Raw genomic sequence first — 23,660 nt, forward strand, 5'->3', positions numbered from 1 at the left:
TGCTGCGGATATCTGAGCAATAATTTGTCTTTTGAAAAAAAAGTAATTCGATTCCTTCCAGATGTCTGCATATTCGAAAAAAATAATGATGAAATAGAATTTCTGCACCTAATTTGAGTAATCATGAAACTTACACAAAATTGTACAAATTTTTAGGAAAGAAGACACGGTCCGAACGACCACACTTAAAATAAATAATGCATGGAATATAGAGGCAAAACACAAAATAATTGACCGAGTTGGTCCTAGTATAATATGTAGTACAACTATAATTGTGCCGAGACTAGTTAAACATCGAAGACTATCAGCTTCTATTCGGTCAATTTGTGAAAAGCATCAGGTAAACTCGGCAAATTCATGAATCGGTAAGATATAAATGCAGAAAACTTAGAGATGATTGGATACGAACATCCAAGAGGTCTCTACAAGACACACTTGTCCATCTGCTAGCACCAGGTTGATAGAATCATAAATCACCGAAGATCGGACCAGTTTATGTTCTTGAAAGCAGACCCACTATTCATGTATTGCAATATTAAGCGTTTAAAAAGACAAGTTGGCCTATGTTCACTTGTAATTCTATCGAGAATTAATTATGGCAACGTATCGGAGGATATAGTGGCGTGCCCATCGAAGCTGGATTGCAAAGTGTACTAACCATGCGATAGCCACTTCTGCATGGTGCATGCAGTATCATTTGTATCTTTTGTAGAAACGTTCACAGCAGTAAGCGTACAATCACGCTGCGAAACAGAAGAAGCAGTGAACGACTTGTAATAGTCTCGATATGGAAACAGTAGTAGACTATCAATAGGAATGGCCGCAGAAACTTGTAATAGTCTCGATACGGGAACAGCAATAGACTATCAATAGGAATGGCCGCAGAACCTTTTAATAGTCTCGATATGGGAAAAGAAATTGACTATCGCTTGGAATGGTTGCAGCTGCTTGTTGTGTTCTCGATAGGCTATGACTTGGACAAAATGTTTCAAATGTAATACGCAAAGTTTCTGCATTACTTCTCTCGCGCGCGGAATTAAGGTGGGAAATAACAAAATTAATAATTTTTAATATATTTTATTTGTGCCAGAGTGGCACACATTACAGCTTACAATCGGCGATTCATGAAAAAAGGTAAAACACCTCCAAAAGTCAACAACGAAGCATGACAATAGGTGCTAACGAAAGCTGAGAAATAAACTATAAAAGAATGCAACATTGAATTTCGGTACGTTTACATCAAGATAAAGTAGCTTAACCTGATCAATGTGAGACTAGAACACAATGAGGAATAGTAGCAGAGCTGAGTAAGTAAGCTGAAATTATTTCATCAGTAGACTCGAAGAACGATAATCATACTCCTTAAGCAAAAACTAATCACAAGATGGAGTGAGAGTAATTTATAAATGAACATTTTTTTAAAGTCTCACAAGTCATTTCATAAATGATAACGTCTCTGTGCAAATTATTTTTTAATGAAGCGCTGTCAATCTACCAGGCAGGTTATCGCTCTGCTCATAGCCGTTCTTACTTTGCAGCTAGACAAGAGTTGTAAAGAGCGTTGATGTTGGAAACATGCTAATGTAAAATTGCATTAATTCAAGCCCTACACGAACACATAGTCAAGGCATATCAGACCAACTAACTGTACAATATATTGTTCGAAGCGCATCGTTTTGTTTCATCGAGGGGTCATCATGCTCGTCAACTTCAGTGTACTATGAGATAAATCCGTTGAAATTTGTGCCCAAAAGTTCAGCACAATCATGGCTCAATATTCACGACATCACGTGTGCGCCCAGCCCATGGCACCAAACTTCGACGGACGTCGAAAATGCGTGATGCCACACGCGCACGTGATGCACGAATTATCCCAAACTCGGCAAGACTATGTTGTTCAAGAGGGAAGCATAAGTAGTTAGCGATTAATATATAACTCCATAAGCTTGATAGACTTCAAAACTATGGTTTATTAATTATTACAAACCATGTATGCAACTTTCATACTTTTCCGATGCCGTACGTAAACTTGTGGAGTCGAGCGCGCTGCTTGGAGCGAGACCTGTCGCTGTCGTCTTCGAAGGGATCCAAGGAAGTGGCTCGCACAGTCCGACTAATGCTCCTTATGTCAGCGGTAGCATCATCCAAGTGATGGCTCTTCATCTTGTTGACCATCTTCATGATGCTTTCTGTCAGCTCGTCTGATTCTTTAGCTCGCCTAGCGTCTCTGACTTGCTGAGCATTAGAATAAGTGGGTGAGTCGTCACTTCCTCTCCCATAGCGGGACGGACGAGGGGGCAGCCTGGAACTGGTGTCCTCACTGTACTTGCGAGTCCGCACGCTCGCACGCGACGAAAACTCTTCTCCAGCACCTATGCTCGACCTGCGTGTCCTAAGGTTAAGCGGCGGTTTCGATGCAAAGTCAGAGGTTTCGGTTATGCTGCTCTTGCGTAACGTTTGCGAATTTTCCGGGAGAGTATAGGTGTATTGTTCTCTTTTGATGATTTGTTGTCCTTTTGGTCCGGTTTCCTGCCGAAACTTGACTTCGCTAGTTTCATACTCGCGAGTAGGAGTTGTTCTTGGAGTCTTTAGGAAGTCATCAATAGCTCTTTTCATTCTGCCTTGAACAGCATAGTCTCTCACGCGGTCGGGATCTGAGCTTCCCAAGCTGAACTTCTTGCTCTGTTGCCATGATGGAAAATCATCTTCATCGAATAAACTGCTTCGGCGATGGAAGCGAGATCCATAGGACGGTGTTTCGGCCCCAGGGTCTCTCGAGAGGGACGATGCTCGGCCGCGTCTTCCGGGTTCCTTGGGCAAGGATGATCCTGGACCTCCGGTCCCGGTAAGTCGGCTGGCGAGAGGTTGGTTGTACACTGACTCGCTTTCTCCGTAAGGAAGTCCGCGAGCACTGCCATAGATGGGCCTTTGTGCGAAGCGCTCGGCGTACGTTTGAGCTTCAGGTGGTTTGACGTACGAAGAAGATGTATTTGAAAGAGGTCTGCTGCCGATGTAGTCTGTCTGCGGGTTGTAGTAACTTTCTCCTACTTTATAGTTATAGTCATATATGCGCGTTGGATGCTTCGGTTTGAACTTGGTTTCTGCTGGTAGTGGTAGCTGAGATGGTGCGACAGCTGTGGGTGGATAAAATGAAGATGAAATTTCATATAAATGTGTTAAAATTCGTTAGTAGTATGCATTAAATTTGTCATTGATTGAATTTGTCTTACAGTGATTGTGAATTTGTGGACAGGCTCAAACCATGTCAGATATGGTCTTTAAATTAAGAAATTCGTATCACACATCCATTTGTGATTAATATACAAATAAAATAAACGTCTGAAAAAATCTTTTGTATCCTAAGTAGACTTGCTACTGTCTCAATCTTATTAGGTATTCAGTGACTCAAAAATGAAGCATCTGAAATTGGATTTTTCTACGAATTTAGGAAATTCACTTCAAAACGTAACTCAATTGTCAAAATAAAATCTACGAATAAAGTGAGCTAAGAAAAAGTCAAAGCAATACGAAATGGATAACAATTAAGTGAGGGTACTTGAATGGTATGTATAGTACGAACAAATTAATGAAATTATGTATGCGAAGTTGTCAGCTGAGAATGCATTCGTTAGAATTTAGTGAGTTAATCAAAAGGTAGGTATATACAAGCAGGAGCGATGAAATAAAAATAAATATATCAGAGTAAAATATCAAATTTAAAAATAGCCGGTAATTTACTTTCGAAATAAGTGAAGAGAGTCCAGTTTAAACTTTAAAATATTTATAAGAAACGAAAGGCTTTAGTAGAAAAGCTTATTTTAGCCAAGTTGTGAGAGTCAACGCGGAGGCGACAGTTGGCAGGTGCACAAATGTTATTGGGTCGAGCGAGGCATGCAGCAAGGTTTGACTCGAGCGCAGGTGGCACAAATAGCGCCATGCACGGCACACGGTGCCTACTGTCTTAAAGAAATAATTACGCAGCCATAAATCACTAAAATTAAACATTGTATTCAAGTAATATACTGCTCAAATATATATGTACGTAATAAAAACCTCAAATGAAGGTCTCACTCAGTGCTATAAAACTTTTTTTCTGCACATAAATGAAATACTTTTATTAATTATGTTGCTCACAACTTGGATCGAAGCGTAAAAATTAATGATGAACTCGAAAAAATTATACCAAGAGACTCTTTTAATGGTCCGAGACCTCATTGGCACAAATATTCATAAAGTTCTAGATGAATAGATCAAAATTATTCATGTTATGTTCGATAAATTTAATTTGTGATTCCTTATCGAATATAAAAACTGTTGTTGAAGTAATAACACAATATCTGACTTTTTGGTTTAGCGCATCTGTATAATATTTTATTACTCATCGTTTAATCGTGGGATTTTTTCGAAAGTTTAACTGAAATTCGTATCATGAGGCTAACGGGGAGTTTTCCTGAACATAGCGTCAGTAATGAATCTAAATTTAGTGAAAAAAGGGGAAGATCCAAAATTTATCAAAATCTGTGCTTCCTAAACTCAGACTTGACTTCATGCAATGTCGTGTCTTACTGTGAGATGGCCACTGTCGGTCAGAAGAAGTCAAGTTCCGAAATTAATAGCGGGGAAGGCGCAACTTTGGCATGAGGGCAGCTGAGCGACCCTGCAGTCGCGTCTGCATGGACTCGTCCAAAACGCGGAGGGTTTTTCGAGCAGAGCTGGAGGAGCTCTGCTGCAACACGGACGAGCTTGAAGAGGAGGAATAGGAAGAGCTGGAAGAGGTAAGATTCTGGATGCGAGCTGAGGCTGTGGAGGAATTGAACTGCTGGTTGAAGCTGCGAGCCGCTCTCTTCTCCTCCTGGAAGCCTTTGGGCACCAGTCTGGGCTGGGAGTAGACGCGGGGCGATTTGGGGTTCTCCCAGTGAAGACCAACTTTGCAGACAGACACGGAGGCAGCCATTGCTGTATCAGAAATTGCGGTCACTTCTCAAGCATAGTGCTTTTATAAAGTCAATGCATGGCTTGAAACACAACGTTCAATAACATTTAACGCGCATCGGACAGGTATCCACGGAAGATTAAATCCACAAAATCACACGCATTCAATGAAAATAAATGTTCATGCAAAAAATTTTCCAGCTTGACAATTGGCTATAGTGTATCAAATCATCATTTACAAGAAACTTATTTCGTAAAAAAACGTGTGCCAGATAATTAAACTATCAGGCTTCTAAAAAAGAATCGTTAATCAATATCCATATTTTTGATGCGCTCCAGGATTTCAGACGAAGAAGGAAACTTCTTCTTTACGTCTAACAGAAGCGCGTCATCATCAAAGCCCAGATCAATTCCTTCGAGGGAAGGCTTCTCTACTCCGCGGTTTTTGCGCGTACTGTAGGAGCTTTCGTACGAGTCTTTATAACCGTTGGTGTCTCCTCCAGCGCTGTAACTGGACTTGGACGAGTAACTGGAAGCTTGATCCCCTAGCCCACTGCTGGCATTTCTAGACGAGCGTGAACTTCCTTTGAACGATGACTCTTCAGTCGTTTTGCTAGATCTGGGCTTGTACCCTGATGCCATGTCTTCAGTACCGTTTCGATGGTTCGAACTTTTTTCCGTTCGAGTTGAAGAATATGTTGTCGACGAGGTTTGAGTGGGCGATCCCCGAGAGCAACTGTTGGAACGAGCTGATACTGAACTGGTCCAACGACTATTTTCACGTCCACTGGATTCGTTTTCAGAAGATCTGCTCAAACTTGTTGAATTAGAATAGGACGAACTGCCAGGAGCTTCTGCTGGTAGTCCCAGATCCTCTCTTAACTTCCGAAGCCTCTCTAAGCGGGTCTCAATGCTTGCCATTTCAGCATTTGCGTCGGGAGCATTCAGTGTGCTGCTGAAAGAGACATGACGAGTTGCACTCGTTGAGGATCTACTATCCGCAGCCCTGCTACTTAGTCCAGATCCATCTTCTAAAGAACTTTCTAGTCTGGAGCGCAGAAAGGAATGTTCATTTGTTCCATCATTCGAAGTTTGTCGATTAGGAATGAAACGATGTGTCCTGGGAGTATCATCCTCTCCATACACCAGCGATGATGCTCTTCGCTGTTCAAATCTACGCGAAAGTTGTTCTGCATCTCCACGTCGTTCTCTATCGAGATCACGGGCTTGACGATCACTTTTGGTACTCAGATATTCACTGTACGAGTCTTGATAGAACTTCTCGAGATCTCGAGCATTGCAGTCATAAATCTTGGGCTTTGGCCTCGTCCAATTGCTCTTCGGGTTGGGTCTCCTAAAATAAGACATGTCGTCGATGCTCGTGCCAACAGCGGACAATTCCTAAGCAGGTCCCGTCTATAAACACTTGCAAGTAAAATCACCGCGAGATGTTACAGGCGGCAGCTCTCGTCGCGGACTGAAGCAGAACTGTAGCCAAGGGTTGCCCTCTACCCTTGCCTCTCTCCCCCTCAATGTGGCGACTCCAATGACGATGAATTGCTTCGCTGCTCAGCTTCCACAACCCAGCTCCGTATTCTCCTCTCATTACCACTCGCTTTATTTCTCTCTTACTGCAGCTCATTCTACTTACTCTTTTATTACAACTCGTCCTCCTTGCTCTCTCATTACAGGACATTCTCCATGCTCACTTATTTCAGCTTGCTTTAATTATTACTTTCTTATTACATGTCGCTGTCATTTTTCTCTAATTACAGCTTGCTTATATTATTCACTAATTATAACTCGCTCTTACAATGGCTCGCTGTAAAAACTAACCACGCTCCAAAGGAAATAATGTATAATGGAAAGTATATTAACAAGTATAATGGAACCTTAGGTAACACTGAAGTTAAAAAATATAACTCAGTACTCACTGCAGTGAGTGACAGAGAGCGCATTTTCTCGTCGACGAAAACTTGAAGTCACGGACGGACAGACAGACAGACAGACGGACATGGCGAGCACAATAGTGCATTATTATTATTAATATTATTGTATTAGAAATATACATCAATATTATTGTATTGTATAATTTATTATTATTTGTATAAAATAATATTGATAATAATTTTATTATTATTATTATTGCATTGTATGCATTTATTATTGCTGATAAATTTGGCAAATTTATATAACTGATAAACAGAAAGTTTTGAGACACAATAGAATTATCGAACTCTTTTCCATCATTAATTGTTTTCATTGCCTTTCTCTCGATGAGTAAAACTTGTTCTGTCTTGCGAGACTGCAGCGTTGTTTTCTCTTAGTAATGCGTATGTAACGGCGCCCAAACTTCTAAATGCAGTGGCTGCATACTGCACACACAGCCCCCTCTACACGCTGCCCTGCGTACGTGTTTAAGCAGCTTTCATTAGTCTCTAAATCTTTGATAGATGATGACGAAAAAAAAATAATTTAGAGATGATAATGCGCATGCATGAAACGCAAAATTTCCGTAATTCATTCACACTGTACAGATCCTGGAAATACGATTTTATTTTCAGTTTAGGTTAATCAAATTTCAAGAAGTGCCAAATTTTTTCATGGCTTTAGAACACGTATTTCTTATTGACAAACTAAAAAACTAATTTTTCCTGCTAGTAGTCTACGGAAAATGCAACAGGGATTTAAGTAATTGAATTCTTAATTTTAAGAGTATTCGGCTTGGCCGTTATGTAAATTTTATGTACCCAGACTGAAAATGTGAGAAAATTGCTGCAACGTTTGTACACAATTGGTAGATTCATTCTTCGGTTAGTGAAAAAAACGAACAAACTTTCATCACCAACCATTTTATTCCATCAGAATTCACGCCCGTGTTTTGGGACCCCGAGGAAGTTAAGTGCTCATCGCGTGTTGCAGTTGTTGTGCAGGAACTTTTTCAGATTCAGTTTTAATTTAGATAAAAAGTTGCAAAATGAAAATCCTAGGTAGCAGCTTGTATAAAAATGATCCAATCGTCGATATGTTACACGTCAGCAGACTACCGCTAGCTGAGCAGAGTTCTCAACAACGGCCTAGAAAGTTAAGTATAATTCCTACAGACGCTCGAGTAGCGCGTGACGGAACGCTTGCGCAATCTTAGCACCAACAATGCAGACAGGAAGAGAAATTAAAAATCTCAAATTTGGAATTTAGGAAAAGATACGAAATGCTGAATGAAAACATTGAAACACTTTAATTGAATATCAATCAATAAAAGTTATTATGTAATTAATAAACTCACGTAGTATTCAAAGGAAATGCATTAATTGAACAATGAGAAAGTAGCGGAAATATTGTATCATTCAATTGGTAATTGTAATTTTTTTTTAATTTCGTAAAAATGCAAGGAAAATCTTGGGGTTGAAAATGAGCCACTTTTTGTTTGTCATGTTCACCAATGCTTGCCAATTACTCAGCTTCAGAAAGTACAATACCCATTAATTCTGAATTGTTTACAACTTGTGTATGTCAGACTATTTCTGCTTATAAACAATTTGAAAATATTTTCAAAATTGTTATTGCAGGGATTGATCACGAGATCTTGGCAAAATGTTTCTTTTGCCAGGATCCTACCTACTTTGCAACCCTAGTTTTGGACCCTTTTCTTGGCTAAATACTTGTGTTATAAGTAACAGAAGTATTTATCATTATCATCAAAGCTCACTATTTCCTGTTTAACCGTCATAAATAGATCTAGCATTGCTGTAAAAGGTTGGCGAAGCGACAAGTTCTAGTTGCCCCGTTTTCGGGTGTCACGAAGCAGGTTCGGCGCGGTGAGGGCTCTCCGCAGACTTTGCCAGGTTCTTATAAATAGAACACCTCGCCAATTGTCAAGCTGGTCTTCCTATTTTCACCAATAAAACTCTAAAAGCAAGCCAAATTCTTCTGGGACCAAAACATGTTCTATATTGAAATAGATGAATAGTTATCAGACATATTAACTCCATTCGCATTATTATCGCTTGAACGTCGCATATTTCCATCAATGCTACAGATGCATCAAAATCACATAATACATCTAAAACTGAAAAATTTCTTTTTCAGCAATAAGTTGGGCAAATTTGTCTTCTTAAAAATAGTAAAACAGGCGGTAAAATCAAAATAAAACTGCATTTTTATGGCGTGGTGTGATGTATAAATGTGAATGTGAACGCATACGTAAAAGTCAGTTCTGTTTGCGTGGTGAGTTGTGATGTACATGAATATCTATCTACTCATACGTGAGTGACTTTTTCGCAATATGTATTTAACCTTGAATTCACGAGAAAATTTGGCCTTTTTCGATCTATATCGCAGTCTTTTTTTAATTGTAGTAAATATCTGCCTCGAAATTAAGTATATGGGTGAGTTACACTGTAGCGTTTGCAAATTATTCCTAATTCAAAATGTTCCTGGATTACCAATAATAGGAAAGTACCCCATCTTTCCACTTAATAAAAAATATTTTGATAAAAAACATTAAGAAGAAGTTTACAGCGGCAGTTTTAAAGATTGCAATAATCGAATTATCAGAGAAATAGAAATATATAATGGATTTTTAAACTAAGGAAATTCGTCTCGGATATTCTGGGTCACTTTATGTATAAATTTTCTCTCGATACGGCCAAATGCTTATCATTGTGATATATTATTAACCGCTTTCGGTGCTTCGATGTAAGTTAAAATACAAAAACTTGATTGAAAATAGAACATAAAATAATTCTAGTTTTCCACTTGCACATTCACGGCGCACTTGCACTTCTCACTCGATAACGTCACTGCAGTGAAGAGATTTAGTCCGCAATTATGTAGCATTTGGCAGCATTCGAATTTCCATTAAAATTCGGTTGTGTGTTTGGAAAAATATAGTTTCCTGTTTGTTTAAAACATAACTTAAGTAGTTTGAAGTTATAATCGCTCAATAAATGTCGCATCGATGAAGTTGTAAAATGCTTCACTGTCTATCAGGCCAATACTTTTGATATTCAAATTGTTAAGTACAATTAATTATGTGCAAGCGAAAAGACATTTGATTTCTGATGAGAGCAATATGAAGTATATGGGTTAAACTGAGTCGTGATTGAACTAAAGTATGTGCTATGGAATTGTGTAAAGTGTCATTATATTCGATACCAAAGTTCAAATGTTATGCATGGTGTGCGAATGTGTAAGATATGGAGTAATGGAAATAATTGCTCTGTTGCTTGCCTGTGTTTTGAGATGCCTTTAGGAGAGACGGAGCAGCGAAGGATCGTCCTGGTCTCGAGAGAGCTGGTATACCTCTAACGAGGCTTGGCCTAGAAGAAGCCGGAGCTTAAAACTGTAATGTGAGTCACTTGGCTGGTGTAAGTGTATTTGTGTTGCGTGTGTACGTGAGAGTGTCATGCCAGCATTACACAGCCAGCCAGACCAAACCTATGTTCACGCTCCCGCACCGCACCTGCCGACGCTGCCGATCTCACAGGCAGTTATTTTCTGGGATAATGTCGCCTAACAGCATTTGAAATATACGAGATCATGAGGGTCATATGGTATGAAGCTCGTCAAATATCATGCTGCCTCATATTATTTAAACTATAAAAGATCGTTGGAGTAATATGGCTGAAAGCTCGTTAAATATCATGTAGCCTCATATGATTTAAACTATACGAGATCATGAGGGTCATATGGTATGAAGCTCGTCAAATATCATGCTGCCTCATATTATTTAAACTATAAGAGATCATTGGAGTCATAAGGCTGAAAGCTCGTTAAATATCATGTTGCCTCATATTATTTAAACTATAAGAGATCACTGGAGTCATATGGCTGAAAGCTCGTTAAATATCATGTAGCCTCATGTGATTTAAACCCTAATAGATCAATTGAGAAGGGCTGAAAGGTCGACCATGGATGTATATGTACTCGTATATGTATAACCAGAATCGATCCTATCGTGGTGAAGAAATCCTCAGCGATAGCAACAGCGGCTCCCCTAATTACTGTGAGTCCTGAACCCATGCTTAGGTCGCTGGTGTCGCAGGGCGGGATTGAACTTTACCAACAATTATACAAGTCTAATGGGACTTTATTTTTTAGGTCGCTTAATGATTGGATGATTTAAACTAACTCACGTACAGAATTTATCTATTGAATTAAAAGATGACCTAATGAAGTGGCATACAAAGTACGACATGAAGTGACTACGAAACGATATTGTTATTTAGATAGGAGAAGCTATAAACTTTCATGTTCAGAATTAACTTATTCTTTTTCCCTCTTAAAGTGTCACCAAGTTAAGTAGCCAAGCCCAATTCGTTAATAAGTTCCGGATATGAGACCTAAAGTTATAAATATAAATTTTTTGGATCTCGTGATCAATAAGATTTGCAATATTGGGATTTAAATTAGAATATTATATGTAATGAATTACATTTCTGTGAGAATATAATTAAACTCTAACTGCATTAGTAAAACTCCTAAGAATATATAAAAATTCCAGAATTTGCTTTCGCAACAGTCTATAGTCTAAATCAAAATAAAGTGCAGCAAGAAAACGAGAGCTTCTATTCTTGCAGCGAAGACTGATCGAAGAACGAGCCTAAATTATTCTCTACCTCAACTTTGTTTGTAATTGGAGAGAAATTATTGGCACCAAGGACAGAGAGAAGCGCCCTTGGCAAAGTGTACAACCTTGCGGGCCTGGGAATTGGCACGAGTTATGTGGGATGACGAACATGAATCGAAGAGACATATACGATAAGAAATAATGCGGGGGAGAGAAAGTGGAGGGAAGGGAATGAAGGAGGAATGATTGAATGCACTGGAGTAGGGAATTAATAGAATGGAGCGGAAAGGCAGTATAGAGTGTACGAAACGAGTATAACTTTTGTGCTGAATAAAATGGACATATTAGAGTCAAAAGGAGCGTTTGAAAGAGAAAGAGGAGTGATGATGAGTGGGACAACGGTATCACAGAATCACGGCGAACAAAGTTACCTGAAAATTTTTTAAATTAAAAGTTTTAATGTTATTTACATTTTATCCTTTTCAGTAAAGTAAGTGCAGTGCATCAGGACTATCTCGGTAAATTTTGACGCCTGGTAATTTAATTGTTCGACACAGAAAGTTACATAGTGACAAGACTACATGAGAAATTCAGCAAACATTCCTTGTTTTTGTTACCTTAGGGCAACGAATGCCAGTTTTTAAGGATAGAAAAAATTATAAACTTTTAGATCTTCAAGTTCCGCAGTAATTACGTGACAAACGATTATTACTTCACAGTATAGAGCAGAAATATCGAAACACTTTTTAAACAAACGAGCATCGAAAACTTTGTTTACCAATACATATTTTTTAATGCAAATTTCCTTACAAATTAGTTATACACATTTAACCCATAAAATTCCGCTAAATCCAAGATAGACGTGAGGCCTGCTTCATTAAAAAAAAGCACAAAAAACATGTATAGCTGACATTATATTTTTGATTAAAAACCATAACTCAGTTTAGAACTCAGATTTGCGATTGGACTATTTTCTTTTTGCACCAAACGTAGCGGAAAAGCCTACTCAAAAAATTGCACAAATGGTTTGTCAATAACCAAAACATTTACGTGAATAAATCAAAGGCATCATGAACAAACTCAACTTACTCTTAACATCTTCAGTTTTTCAGAGCCAAGAGGAAATTTCCAAATTTAACTTCTCAAGATTACCAGATTTGATTGATTCCGTCAGTAGCTCACAGGCGACGACATAAACTGGCTTGCAGCAACAGAAGTAAGCGGTTACAGAATATTACTCGACTATTAATCGCGAAATTGTATATTGAATAAATTAAAATCAAATTATCATCAATATTGTTATAAGACTTATGGGTAAACTTTAGAAAAGGAGTGCGATAAGCATTACGGGGGTAGTGAGGAAATGTCAGAATATGGTGCCGCCGAGCAGTGTTTGGAAGATGGCATGAGTGTGGGTGGCAACGGGGATTGATTGGAGTGAAGTGAAACAGTATTATTAAGGAAATTATTTACTAAGGAATTCAATAATTTTATGATGATGTGGTTGTGTAATTTAAGTAAAATTGTGATGAGTTGTTAATGAGGGGTTTGATGCGATGTGATGGTGAGGTAATGAACAGGTTTGCAGTAGTGCGGACACTACTAATACGTGATAATGCAGCAAAAGTTTGATGGTTCAGACGGCGAAAAAAGTGACAAATACGGCTGTGATGTGATGAGGTTTGACGTATGTGATGATGCATCATGAAGAAAAGTGCGATCGTGACGTATTCATCACGAAAGAGTATGATGGAGCCATAATGGAGGTGGAGTGCGATATGTTATTGAGAATTTGAGTAATAGAGTGATCGTGTAGTAATGCAGAAAGGTTCTGATTTAATTATACATAAGGAGAGTGAGGAATTTTCGGTGATACTGGCAGATTAAGATAGTGATGCGGTGATGCAGGACTCGATCCTCTCTATGACGCGGCCAAGTCAGTATTACAACTTGCTGATGGAGCTAAGATGAGGGAGCTCACTATAGATAATCTCAAGAGACTGCAAATGTTCCTAGGCACAGTCACTGATCGTCCGCCTCTGCACCACTACCAGCAGCTAGAAGCGAGCAACTGCATCAAGCATCAGTTGGCCTAACTCAGGGCCTTGGCTAACCCAACTAAGGGTATCGGCATACTCAACTGAGAGTATCGGCTGACCCTACTGAGGGCATCGACAGACCCGGCTGAGGGCAGCGGCTGATCCAACTGAAGGCATCGGCTGACCCAGCTGAGGGCATCGGCTAAACCAAGTAATGGCATCATTTGGCCCAACTAAGAGCATCGGCTGACCCAGCTGAAGATTTTGGCTGATACAAATGATGACATCAGCTGGCCCATCTGAGGCAGATGTGCGGTAGTTATGTTTCACTGACCCCCGAGCAAGGGTTGCGAGGGAACTGGCAAGGGCAAGGAAACTGGCGGCAAGGAGAGTTGCGGATACCAAGGCGGCACAACGGCGTGACCTGGGCTGTTACGTTCGAAACTCTTACTAGGGCTACAGGGAATGAGGTGATGTGTGGATGCGCTACTCAGGGTTAAGAGTTCCAGCGTGATGTGAAAAGACAAAGGGAAAGACAGATGTGATGTCTCATTTCTCTGTGTAAAAAGGAAAATGATGTATGGTGATGCAGGAAGTGCGTAATGTAGGAAGAGCGTGGTGTGGTGATGCAGGCAGAAGGTGATGTGGTGTTTTAGAAAAATTGTGATGTGGGGATGCAGGAAGATTATGATGTGGTCATGACGATAGATTGTGTTGTGGTGATGCATGTAGAGTGTGATGAGGTGATGCAGCAAGAGTGTGGTGATACAGGTATTGTATTGTGAGTATTGTGTGGTTATGCACTAAGAGTGTTGTGTGATGATGCAGGCAGTTTGTGACGTGGTGATGTAGGAAAGGTTCCATGTGCTGATGCAGGAAAGATGAGACCTGGTGATGCAGGCAGAGTGTGATGTGGTGATACAGGCAAAGTGTGATGCACTGCTCACTTTGGCAGTGTGCCGAGGCAGGCAGCTGCTCCACAGTATTAAGCACATTCTTCTTGAGAAAAAGTCTGCCGCGTGCTGTGCGCGCGAGCGACAGCTAGGCTGCCGCCACACCACTGCAATTATTCCATTAAATTTAACTGTACGACGTTGTTTTATGGATCAACTGCACAATTTGTTTTGTTGTTCATGATATATATTTTATACAAAACAGGAATTATTTCACAAATTGAGAATAATCAGGTTCAACGTGACAACATGGTGTGGTAATGCTCAGATTTTGGAGAATGTGAATTATAACAATTTTAACCTAAAATGGGATCATTAATAAGTAACCAAAAATTTATTCAAAGTTCAGTCAACGACAAACTCCATAAATGAGCTTGACTCCTTCGCTACAACAAAAAAAAATTAACTTTCTGGCGTTTTTGACCAGCTGCAAGAACAAGTTTTTTTTATAATATTAAATCGTTCACTAGCATTTCGGACACAAACAAAAGCGTGGTTGTAATTTTGGTGAAGATAATGGAACAGTATAATGATGTTGTGAATAGAGATACAGTATGTGCGGTGGTGATGCGGGAGATAAGGAGAGAGTGTGGTGGTGACGTGTCCAACGCTTCCCAATATTATCTGTCACTGGAGCGTGTCCAGAGATTTTATTTTAGATCTTTAATGATACAATAAGATGGAAATTGTTTTACTCGAGCCGTTAACCATGTAGACACTGGGACTACCAAGTACCAATGTAGATGACATCAGGAGGTTAAAGTCAAATTAGTAACAAAGTAACTGGGTAAGGTGAACTATCTACAAAGTAAAATAGTTTACCTTACCCAGAAAATTTTGAACGTTTTCTATAGAGAATATTTCTATTGCACGTTTTCTAATATTCTTGCGGGAACTAAAATAAAATTCAACCTAGATTAATCGTGTAACCAGACTACCAGTGTTATAAAATAACAATTTCATGTAATCCTCCGACTAGCTTAAGAAAATTGTAAAAGCATAGTTTATATTCAGCACAATCGTCTTGCATTTTACTCATAACAAACTCGTGGGTTTAATAAAACAAATTAACAAATGCCTACTATTCCTGCCAGGCTGCCTCTTATATTTTCGGAAGAAAAAATTGCGTCAAGTTAATGTGCCCTGTTTTTGCAAACAATATTTCGGAAGAGAAATTAACGGGCTTTATTGCGGAAGTTTATATGCCAGCAGGAAATAAACGTGTGCACTGAGCAGGTGCAGAGTTGCAGAGTTAGAACTCAAGGTTAGCAAGAGCGACACCTACGCGATGGCTATTTCCGCAGAGGTTTATTTATAAACTGTGTCGCTTGCACTTAATCCTTAAGCTGCCTGCGCGTAGCTCTCCTCTAGCAATGTATCATGGCACTGTAAAGTAATTTTCTCAAAAATTTCAAATATATCATTTTCGATCGGAACTGTACTTAATTATTCGCTAGTAGCAGTCACGGAGTGGCGTTGCTCAAGCAGTTTTACATTGCTTGCCGTCGTTGCAATTAGTGGCTAATTTCAGGTAATTTAACACTCCGGGAACTTCATCTCAGTGATTTTCTGAAGAATAAGTTTATTAGGTTAAATAAAAAAATACACAATGCCAATATTGGCCAGAATAAAAGAGACTTTATTTGTCAAATGTGGGTCAATTAAAAATTGCCAAAATGTTTGCTTATAGCAAAAATTTTCTTAATTTCATATACATTGTACATGTTTATGAGCAGCTGAAAGGGCAAGGCAGGGTTCGCTAAAATTATAGCATAGTTGAATGCTGCCGTCCAGCAGAACGACGCAATGCCCCTGCGTGAACACAACGTTGTTTACTCCGCAATGTTGAAACGTCGCTGCTCACTCTGTCCGTCATATAAAGCTCGTCAAAAATATGCTCGTGATGTGACATGGTCTGGCACAGGATCATCGTTGATTGCAGGTCATGTAAAGCTCGTCAAAAATATGACATGGTCTGGCTTAGGATCATCGTTGACTGCAGGTGCCACCGGAAGATGCAATGTTTCCACAAAAGAATATACTATTTGTTTACCAATGTTTAATTTAGAAGAAAAAGTAGTTAGATTGTGCATACATGCACGGAAAAAACGATAACTTTTGATAATAATGCACATGGAATTATTCGTATGCAATTGTAAATTCGACTTGAACATCTACGCGTGACTAGAAAAATTGTTCATCATTTCATTTGAAATTATACCCAATGTGCAAGGCATTTAAATCTAATTGACGTTAATTTGTCTCAAAACGGGAAGATTGCGTAATTACAGTCTATGGGATAAGCACAAAGAATTTCACTACACGTTCATATCCGTCTAAATTCGTTACACCGAGCACAAACATAGTTAATATGAATGAAATTAAACTGATGCTGGAATGATACTTCTGCATATATTGTAAATTAATAGATCATTTTGACAACGAACGGCAAGGAACTCGAGGGGACTGTTTAGTTTTAAAACAAACAAATTTTTTCTTAAAACAGTTTAGTTTTAAAACAAACAAAGTGTGGCGAGCTCAGAGGCAGATACGGCTCTCAGCAGTAGCCATGTCACTGTATGTTGTCACACTCATTTATTAGTAAACTTTGTTTTTGCAGCAGCTGAAGAACCCTGCTGTTGCCAAGTTAAAAAAATATGCGTTTTGTATGGCCATCGTACCTGAAGCTATAAACTCGGTTCTTATCATGTGCCGTGATCTTCTTAGATTTTTTATTAAGTGGAATTTAATTAAAAGCACATATTTTTTGGCATTAGAAAATTATTTCGTATCCTACGATTGACTGCCTGGGTTTTGTACGCTTGATGTGGTGGGTTTTGTACGCTCGGCACTCAGACAACAACCTTCCAGGCTTGTCCAGTTACCTAATATAGTGCCTATTGTGTCTATTTATCAAATACCAATGAAAACCAAACATTCTTTGTTAAGTCATGTTGCCAACTAATTTCTGGCCCACTACGTACCCTAAAAGCACATCTAAATTCCCAACCTCGCAGCCAACTCACGGTTCGCACTTGGTTGAATGGGTGCGTGACCAGCACAGCCCCCGCTCATCGCACTGTTGCGATGCGATGCCTCGCCATGTAATAGCTTCCGCATTTTCGCTGTTACTTAGTGAATACCAGCTGATTTTACGTTGTTATTTGAGACGCAACGAGATTGTTGGATTTAATTCAAGATTTTCCTCGTAATTGTGCCTCGATGCATACTTTTGCGTGAATAGTGTGTGCTTGATCGTTATATTTTTGCATTACAGCGGTTTTGTGATTAGAAATTGACTGAAAAATCCAAATAAAGTCGCCCCTATAAAGCGCAAAGCGCTTAAAACCTTTGGAATTTTAAACACGTTGTATTATGCACGAGAAGTTCATGGTCATGACTAGTGACATCGAGGTCAGAAAAAAGCTGCGCGATCCGAGCTATTGTTGCAATCATTAAATAATACGAATTAACATATTAACCATTCAGTTACGTATTATTGAAGAGAACATTTGCGTTAAACTTAAACTCTATTAATATGTTTTAATCCGTACAGGTTTAATATATTGTTGTCAATTGTAAGCTACGTTAAAATAATTAAATAACATTGAAAAGAAGATATCAGATGGAGCAATGAACTTGATCCACAGCAGGCGGAACCGTAAAGTTCCGAACTGAGAGTAGATTGAGATATGCTTGCAACCTGCGAATTCATTTAAGAATTATTCCTCGCCGAAACTCTCGGCGGATCTTGTTATGAATAAGCATCCCAGACGTTACTGGGGTGCGTATTCTTAACAAGGTCTATTTGAATCTTTTTATGAATTTAAAAAATACATTTAAAAAAATAAATCCAAAATGATAAGATAAACACCTTAGTCAAAGTACTGAGCCGCAATATGATCACATAAAGCTTCAAAAGCATTTTTTGAGAAGCGATCTCGCCACATGAATTCTGATAGTAATTTAAAAAATTCCTTTTGCAGCCAAACATTTTCTTTATCCGGCTCTTCTGTTTATTCCAATATGATTCAATATTTTCAGTGTATACGCCAGTTTCAGGATTAACAAAGTTTAGAAATGGATTTACAGTTCTATGCAAGTATCCAAGGCTTTGGATTTGGTTATTTGCTTTCCATTCATCACTGTAAATGATAGATCCTTTCCGCACAACCTTCTTCAATTATTGGAAGAAGAGTTGCAGCATCCCTTTTTAGCGCATTTTCTCATATATGAAAAAAATGCACTATTGTGATCGCCATGTCCGTCTGTCTGTCCGTCCGTGACTCCATGTTTTCGTCGACGAGAAAATGCGCTCTCTGTCACTCACTGCAGTGAGTACTGAGTTATATTTTTTCAACAATTTCCATGCATCCTGCTTGTTTTATGCTTGTATCGAAAATGTCAAAAACCCAAATTTGGGAAGCTGGTGCTATATAGACCATGATGATATATAGGCTTGTGGGAGAAACATGATTCGTATATTTGTACTGTAACTACATGCACGCCTAGTTTAATTGGGTTTTGCTCAAAATACATGGCACAATTTTCACGGAAGAAGTTGTACATGTCTGTCATTGTTGTCCGACTTAAATCCAACTTATGAGATGCAGCTTCTACTCCAATACCTTCACTGCAAAGATATATGACATGAATCCACTTTTGAAGTGAAATTTTTGATTTAGCGAAGAATGATCCTTTCCTTATTGTCACAGTTGATTTGAATTTAATACATTCTTTGTTCTGGCATTTCCAAATGAAACCATTTCATGATCTTGAATGTTTAGTCCAATTCATTTATATATTGCATTTTTGGAATTCGATTTCTGTCTTCAATATCCTCTTCTCCTGCATCCATCATATGACTGTAGCTGAATTCTTGTTCAGAAAGGGAAGAAGTATTTCTTGAAATACGTTATGAGCCATTCTTGAAAGGAAGGATAAACAAAGTTCTTATCTAAAGGTTTAAACAGGGGTGCTTTCCTGAAGGGAAGGATTTACACAGTTAATCCTTCCTATACTGGGGTACGTTCCTAAAAAGAATTAAGGATTAACAAAGTTATTCTATACAAAGGTTTATACTGGGGTGCGCTTTATTAACAAGGATATACTAGGGTGCTTATTCTTAACAAGTTCATACTGGGCTGCTTATTCATAATAAGGCCATAATAAGGTGCTTAATATTAACAAGATCCCTCTCGGCTCTAATGGCGAGTCACATCGACCACGTCTGCTTCCGTGAACAGTTTATTTCTGTCGATGTAAAATGAGACCGAAACGAAGTGCTCTGGCTCAGGAAAAAACTGTGATGACGCAACTGGCTTGAGTGGGTGAGACTTCGCACTGAATATCTTATGATTTTGGCGACGTGAATTGCGAGAATATTTGTGGAAATTTGTGTATATTGCATCATCATTTCAGAACAAAGATCGACCGGTATGAAAAATATTTAGGCTTTTGGGAAAATATTTGGGATCAAATTTAATAAACTCTTACTAGTACGTACGTAACTACGAACCGCGATCGTAATAGGCCGTGGGACGACGCTGACAAGTAAGTCACGCCGACGCGCCTTGCGTAGGAGTGACACGGGAAAGTTTTAGCTGTATGCAGATTTGAGGGGTGAATAAATATATATAAGAGCTCTATAAGTTTAAAATAATCTTTATACTGGAAAGTAGACATAGAAGTTCAATTCAATAGCAAAGAAAGCGTCTTATAGCAAGAAAACGTCTCTACTCGTCTTATTCTAAGGAATAAGACGAGTAGGATTTCTAGCATTATTTTGAGCACTTTACACGTTATATATGAAGTCACTAATTATGAAGAATTAAACCGTCGACCAACAGCAATTTATTATATAAATATGTAGCCCAACAAGCCTAACATTATTATGATTTTATCCCTTGTCCTTCAAGTTTCAAGGTATCAAATCATAGATTGCGATCTTTGATGCATGCTCAAGCTGAACATTAAAATCTTAATTCGCATAGTTTTTCTGAGTGTATCAGCTAGGGAAATTTAATTAAAGTCGTTATTTGTTGCTTCTTTTCAATAGGAAAATAGTAAATGTTGTTGCTAATCTCCCTAAAACATATGAAAATGCATAAAATTTTGAACTGCAGCTCCCTCCCCATAAGCAGTTGTTATCATTAAAAAAAAGTATCAACACGTGAAGGACTCGAGACTAGGTGGCGAGAAGTGCACTTGACTGACGATGGCAGGTCGGGCAGATTTCAAGGGCTGCTTGCGTCGGGGCCCGAGCGCCCGTGTCGTGCAGAGTGCCAATAAGCGCCCACCAGGTGCACATCAGCCAAGTCGCTGCAACTTGCGCTTTTGCTCGCAATTTTTGTATTTTTTAAACAAACATGTGCAAACCGATTTGGTATTCCAAAAATTCCTAATGGATAACCACAGAAAAGGCAGTTTGAATTAAACAATATTACATATAGAAGGTATAATTGGATAATTAATCTAAATTTCTAATAGGTTCGCTTGCGGAACTGATTGACCAAATTTTAAGACAGGCTCCTCGAATGAGGTATCTTAAAAAAATGGTGATGCGTGCAGGAAAACCTGGCTAATGTAAATGATTGTAATTATCTTACAACATGCAAGGGTTCTTATGCAATCTAATAGTTTCGGAAGACAAAGTCATAAATTTGTATTGTGTAACTACTGCTTGCATCAATTTTTAATAGCTCGCAGATGGCTGTCTGGATACGGGATAGTCTTTTCTTCGTCTGCATGCCAATACTTACATTAAGACTGTTATGGTAGTTCATGGTGGTCTCTATGATATGTCTACGAGTGAAGTACTCACTTTATGTCTGTTATGTTAGTTATGGTTAGAGTTATCAATATCGAATATAGTTATTCTATGCAGTTATTGCAAATTATTATTGTATTTTTATTATCAAATATATCATAATTCTGTTTGCCTGGGAAGCAATCATGTTCCGTGCCGGCACCTCGATTTCGTAGCAGCTTAATTCATTTTGTTTACGTTCCGCATCTACTTTTACACCAAAGAATCTGAGACGCCGATAAACCTAATTGCAATGTAGACACTGAAAGGGATGAGGAATGAAATTAAGTGCTCGCAATATCTACCTTAAAAAAGTGTTTTGACCGAAACGAATCCACAAATTCCAAATCAGTGCTATGAATTGCACAAGTACAATGAACCTTAAGACAATTTACAAGCAATAGCCTTGATTTGCATCCATAAACATTCTGGTTGTTACTTTTCATGTCGATAATTGTTCAAATGCACCGTTTGATCGTAATAAAAACTGATTTGTCATTTAGCGTATTGGTGCCGTCAAATTATTCAACTGAAATAAGGGATCTAATACCTCCTGTTGTCTCATTGAAGTATTTATTGCGCTTATACTCTCAGGGTGTTGACCGACATGTAGCCCAGCACAGCGTGCCACGCTACAGGCTGGTCAGTGCACGGCGCTCGAGTCGCGCTGTAATGCAATGAGCGCTATGACAGTCGCTGACGTGCGCTGCCATCGCTGTCAATGGCGATTTATATTTGAAGCACGTGTGTTAAGATTAAAAAAAGTTAACGAGGTTTTAGATGAATTAGGAATTAAATAAATTGTATGAAGTCGTAAGATTAGGAGTTTAGTAACGATTCAACGCAAGAAAGACACCAATTGAAGATACGCTTTTTCTAGTTATCGTTTTAGCGAATTTGGGACCAACATCGTGTGTTAAATAACGATTGCAATTCAAAAACGTCTACTGTGAAAATCTGAAACAAACGAATCGTATCGCAAAAGGTTCACCATGCTACTGGAGTGTAACGTTCAACACAACCGATAGAAATCGCATCAAAAGCCGTTTGCGGTTCAAAACCAGGAAAATGTAGAACAGTCAAACTTATGGTTCATGTACAAATTTACAGCACATACTTCGATGAAGTTCAAACCCTTTACTTCTCGCTAAACGCCACTAGTCTATATTAGTCTCTACTCTAACAAATAACTATAGAATTCTTAAGAGGTGAAACAAGAATCACTTCCCGCCCCTTTCCGGAAAAAAATCACAGAGGGGTGATCAGGAGGGGACAATCAAGGAGGGATCACTGCTGTTAGTCGCTGAACACAAAGCATTAATCTCACACTCCAGGTCATTGCCGCCGACTCGCAGAAAATCGTTCATGAGATTTCGTTTCCACTGCTTAAGACTTGTAATAAATGTTGCCGGCGTGCATTGGTGCGTCTTTTTTTAGCATCACAAGAACAAAATGCACAACATGTATCAGCGATTTTAATACGAGTCTTTGGTATTCAAGCGACCAAGTTAAAGAACCACACAAGCCATTTTCTGCAGGGAATTGAAGTCTTTGAAAATAGCAACAAAAAAAAGTAATACGCATTCTGCTAATATTTACGTCTCTTGAAGTTGAGTGGCATGGCTGCCGCGATGAAGGCCGCAGCGATACCGACACAACCGAGCTACGCAGACGCCACCGCGGCTCTGGCTGCTCGCCGCGCCTACACCTGCTGCAACAGATGTGCCGAATGCAGCTCATTGATTTGAAGAAGCTGATGTGTTCAATACAGCTGATAAGTATATACTTTTTGCATGATAAGTTCATTGTAGCACATAACTGAAGTGTCTTCTCGATTTTGTGCACCATCTGCACATTACGTAATACACTTGCAAACATTTCTGTCAGCTGTATATGCTATCATAAAGCCGCGCTATATTTGCAGCTACCACAGAAGTTGTATCGCATTGATTTTAGACCTACATAGAGTCTAAGAATATGATCTAGCTCCTTTCTATTCATTAAAATTGCATTACCTTCTTCACATGAGTATGTCAGTCCTTACATTAGCAAAACGTTATTAACACAGTGACTCCAGCACACTTCGTCAGCCGCATTGCTCCAATTCAGGAACCGACGAAAGAGTTCTGTCTGACTAACTGCATAATAAACAGTCGTCATCTGCATCATTAAGTCGACTGATGAGTCATCAAGTCGTCAGATTAGTCATAGAGTCGTCAGATGAATCATCAAGTCGACAGATGAGTCANGTGTATAAGAGACAATATTAAGGTTACACCAGGGTTACACACTCCTTTTACTCTGGCTTGCTCTTCGCCTTCATCTCCTCGAGGTGATGATTGTTGCCCTTCATGAAC

The 23,660-nt window shown here is 38.9% G+C and overlaps 2 protein-coding genes across 2 annotated transcripts; both read right to left on the bottom strand.

The window, feature by feature from the left end:
• Positions 1-1,061: 1,061 nt before the first annotated feature.
• On the bottom strand, positions 1,062-22,979 carry LOC108680463. The gene is made up of 2 exons (XM_018169283.2): positions 22,903-22,979; positions 1,062-3,134 (listed from the first exon to the last, which is right to left on the bottom strand). Exons 1-2 carry the CDS (start codon positions 22,922-22,924, stop codon positions 2,002-2,004), a joined length of 1,155 nt encoding a protein of 384 aa, XP_018024772.1. The 5' UTR covers positions 22,925-22,979; the 3' UTR covers positions 1,062-2,001.
• LOC125179357 lies at positions 4,963-6,545 on the bottom strand. The gene has a single exon (XM_047885072.1). The coding sequence runs from the start codon at positions 6,298-6,300 to the stop codon at positions 5,239-5,241; it is 1,062 nt and encodes a 353-aa protein (XP_047741028.1). The 5' UTR covers positions 6,301-6,545; the 3' UTR covers positions 4,963-5,238.
• Positions 22,980-23,660: the final 681 nt, after the last annotated feature.

Source organism: Hyalella azteca, unplaced genomic scaffold, assembly GCF_000764305.2.
Source record: "Hyalella azteca isolate HAZT.00-mixed unplaced genomic scaffold, Hazt_2.0.2 contig16847, whole genome shotgun sequence".
In the NCBI taxonomy this organism is placed as follows: domain Eukaryota; kingdom Metazoa; phylum Arthropoda; class Malacostraca; order Amphipoda; family Hyalellidae; genus Hyalella; species Hyalella azteca.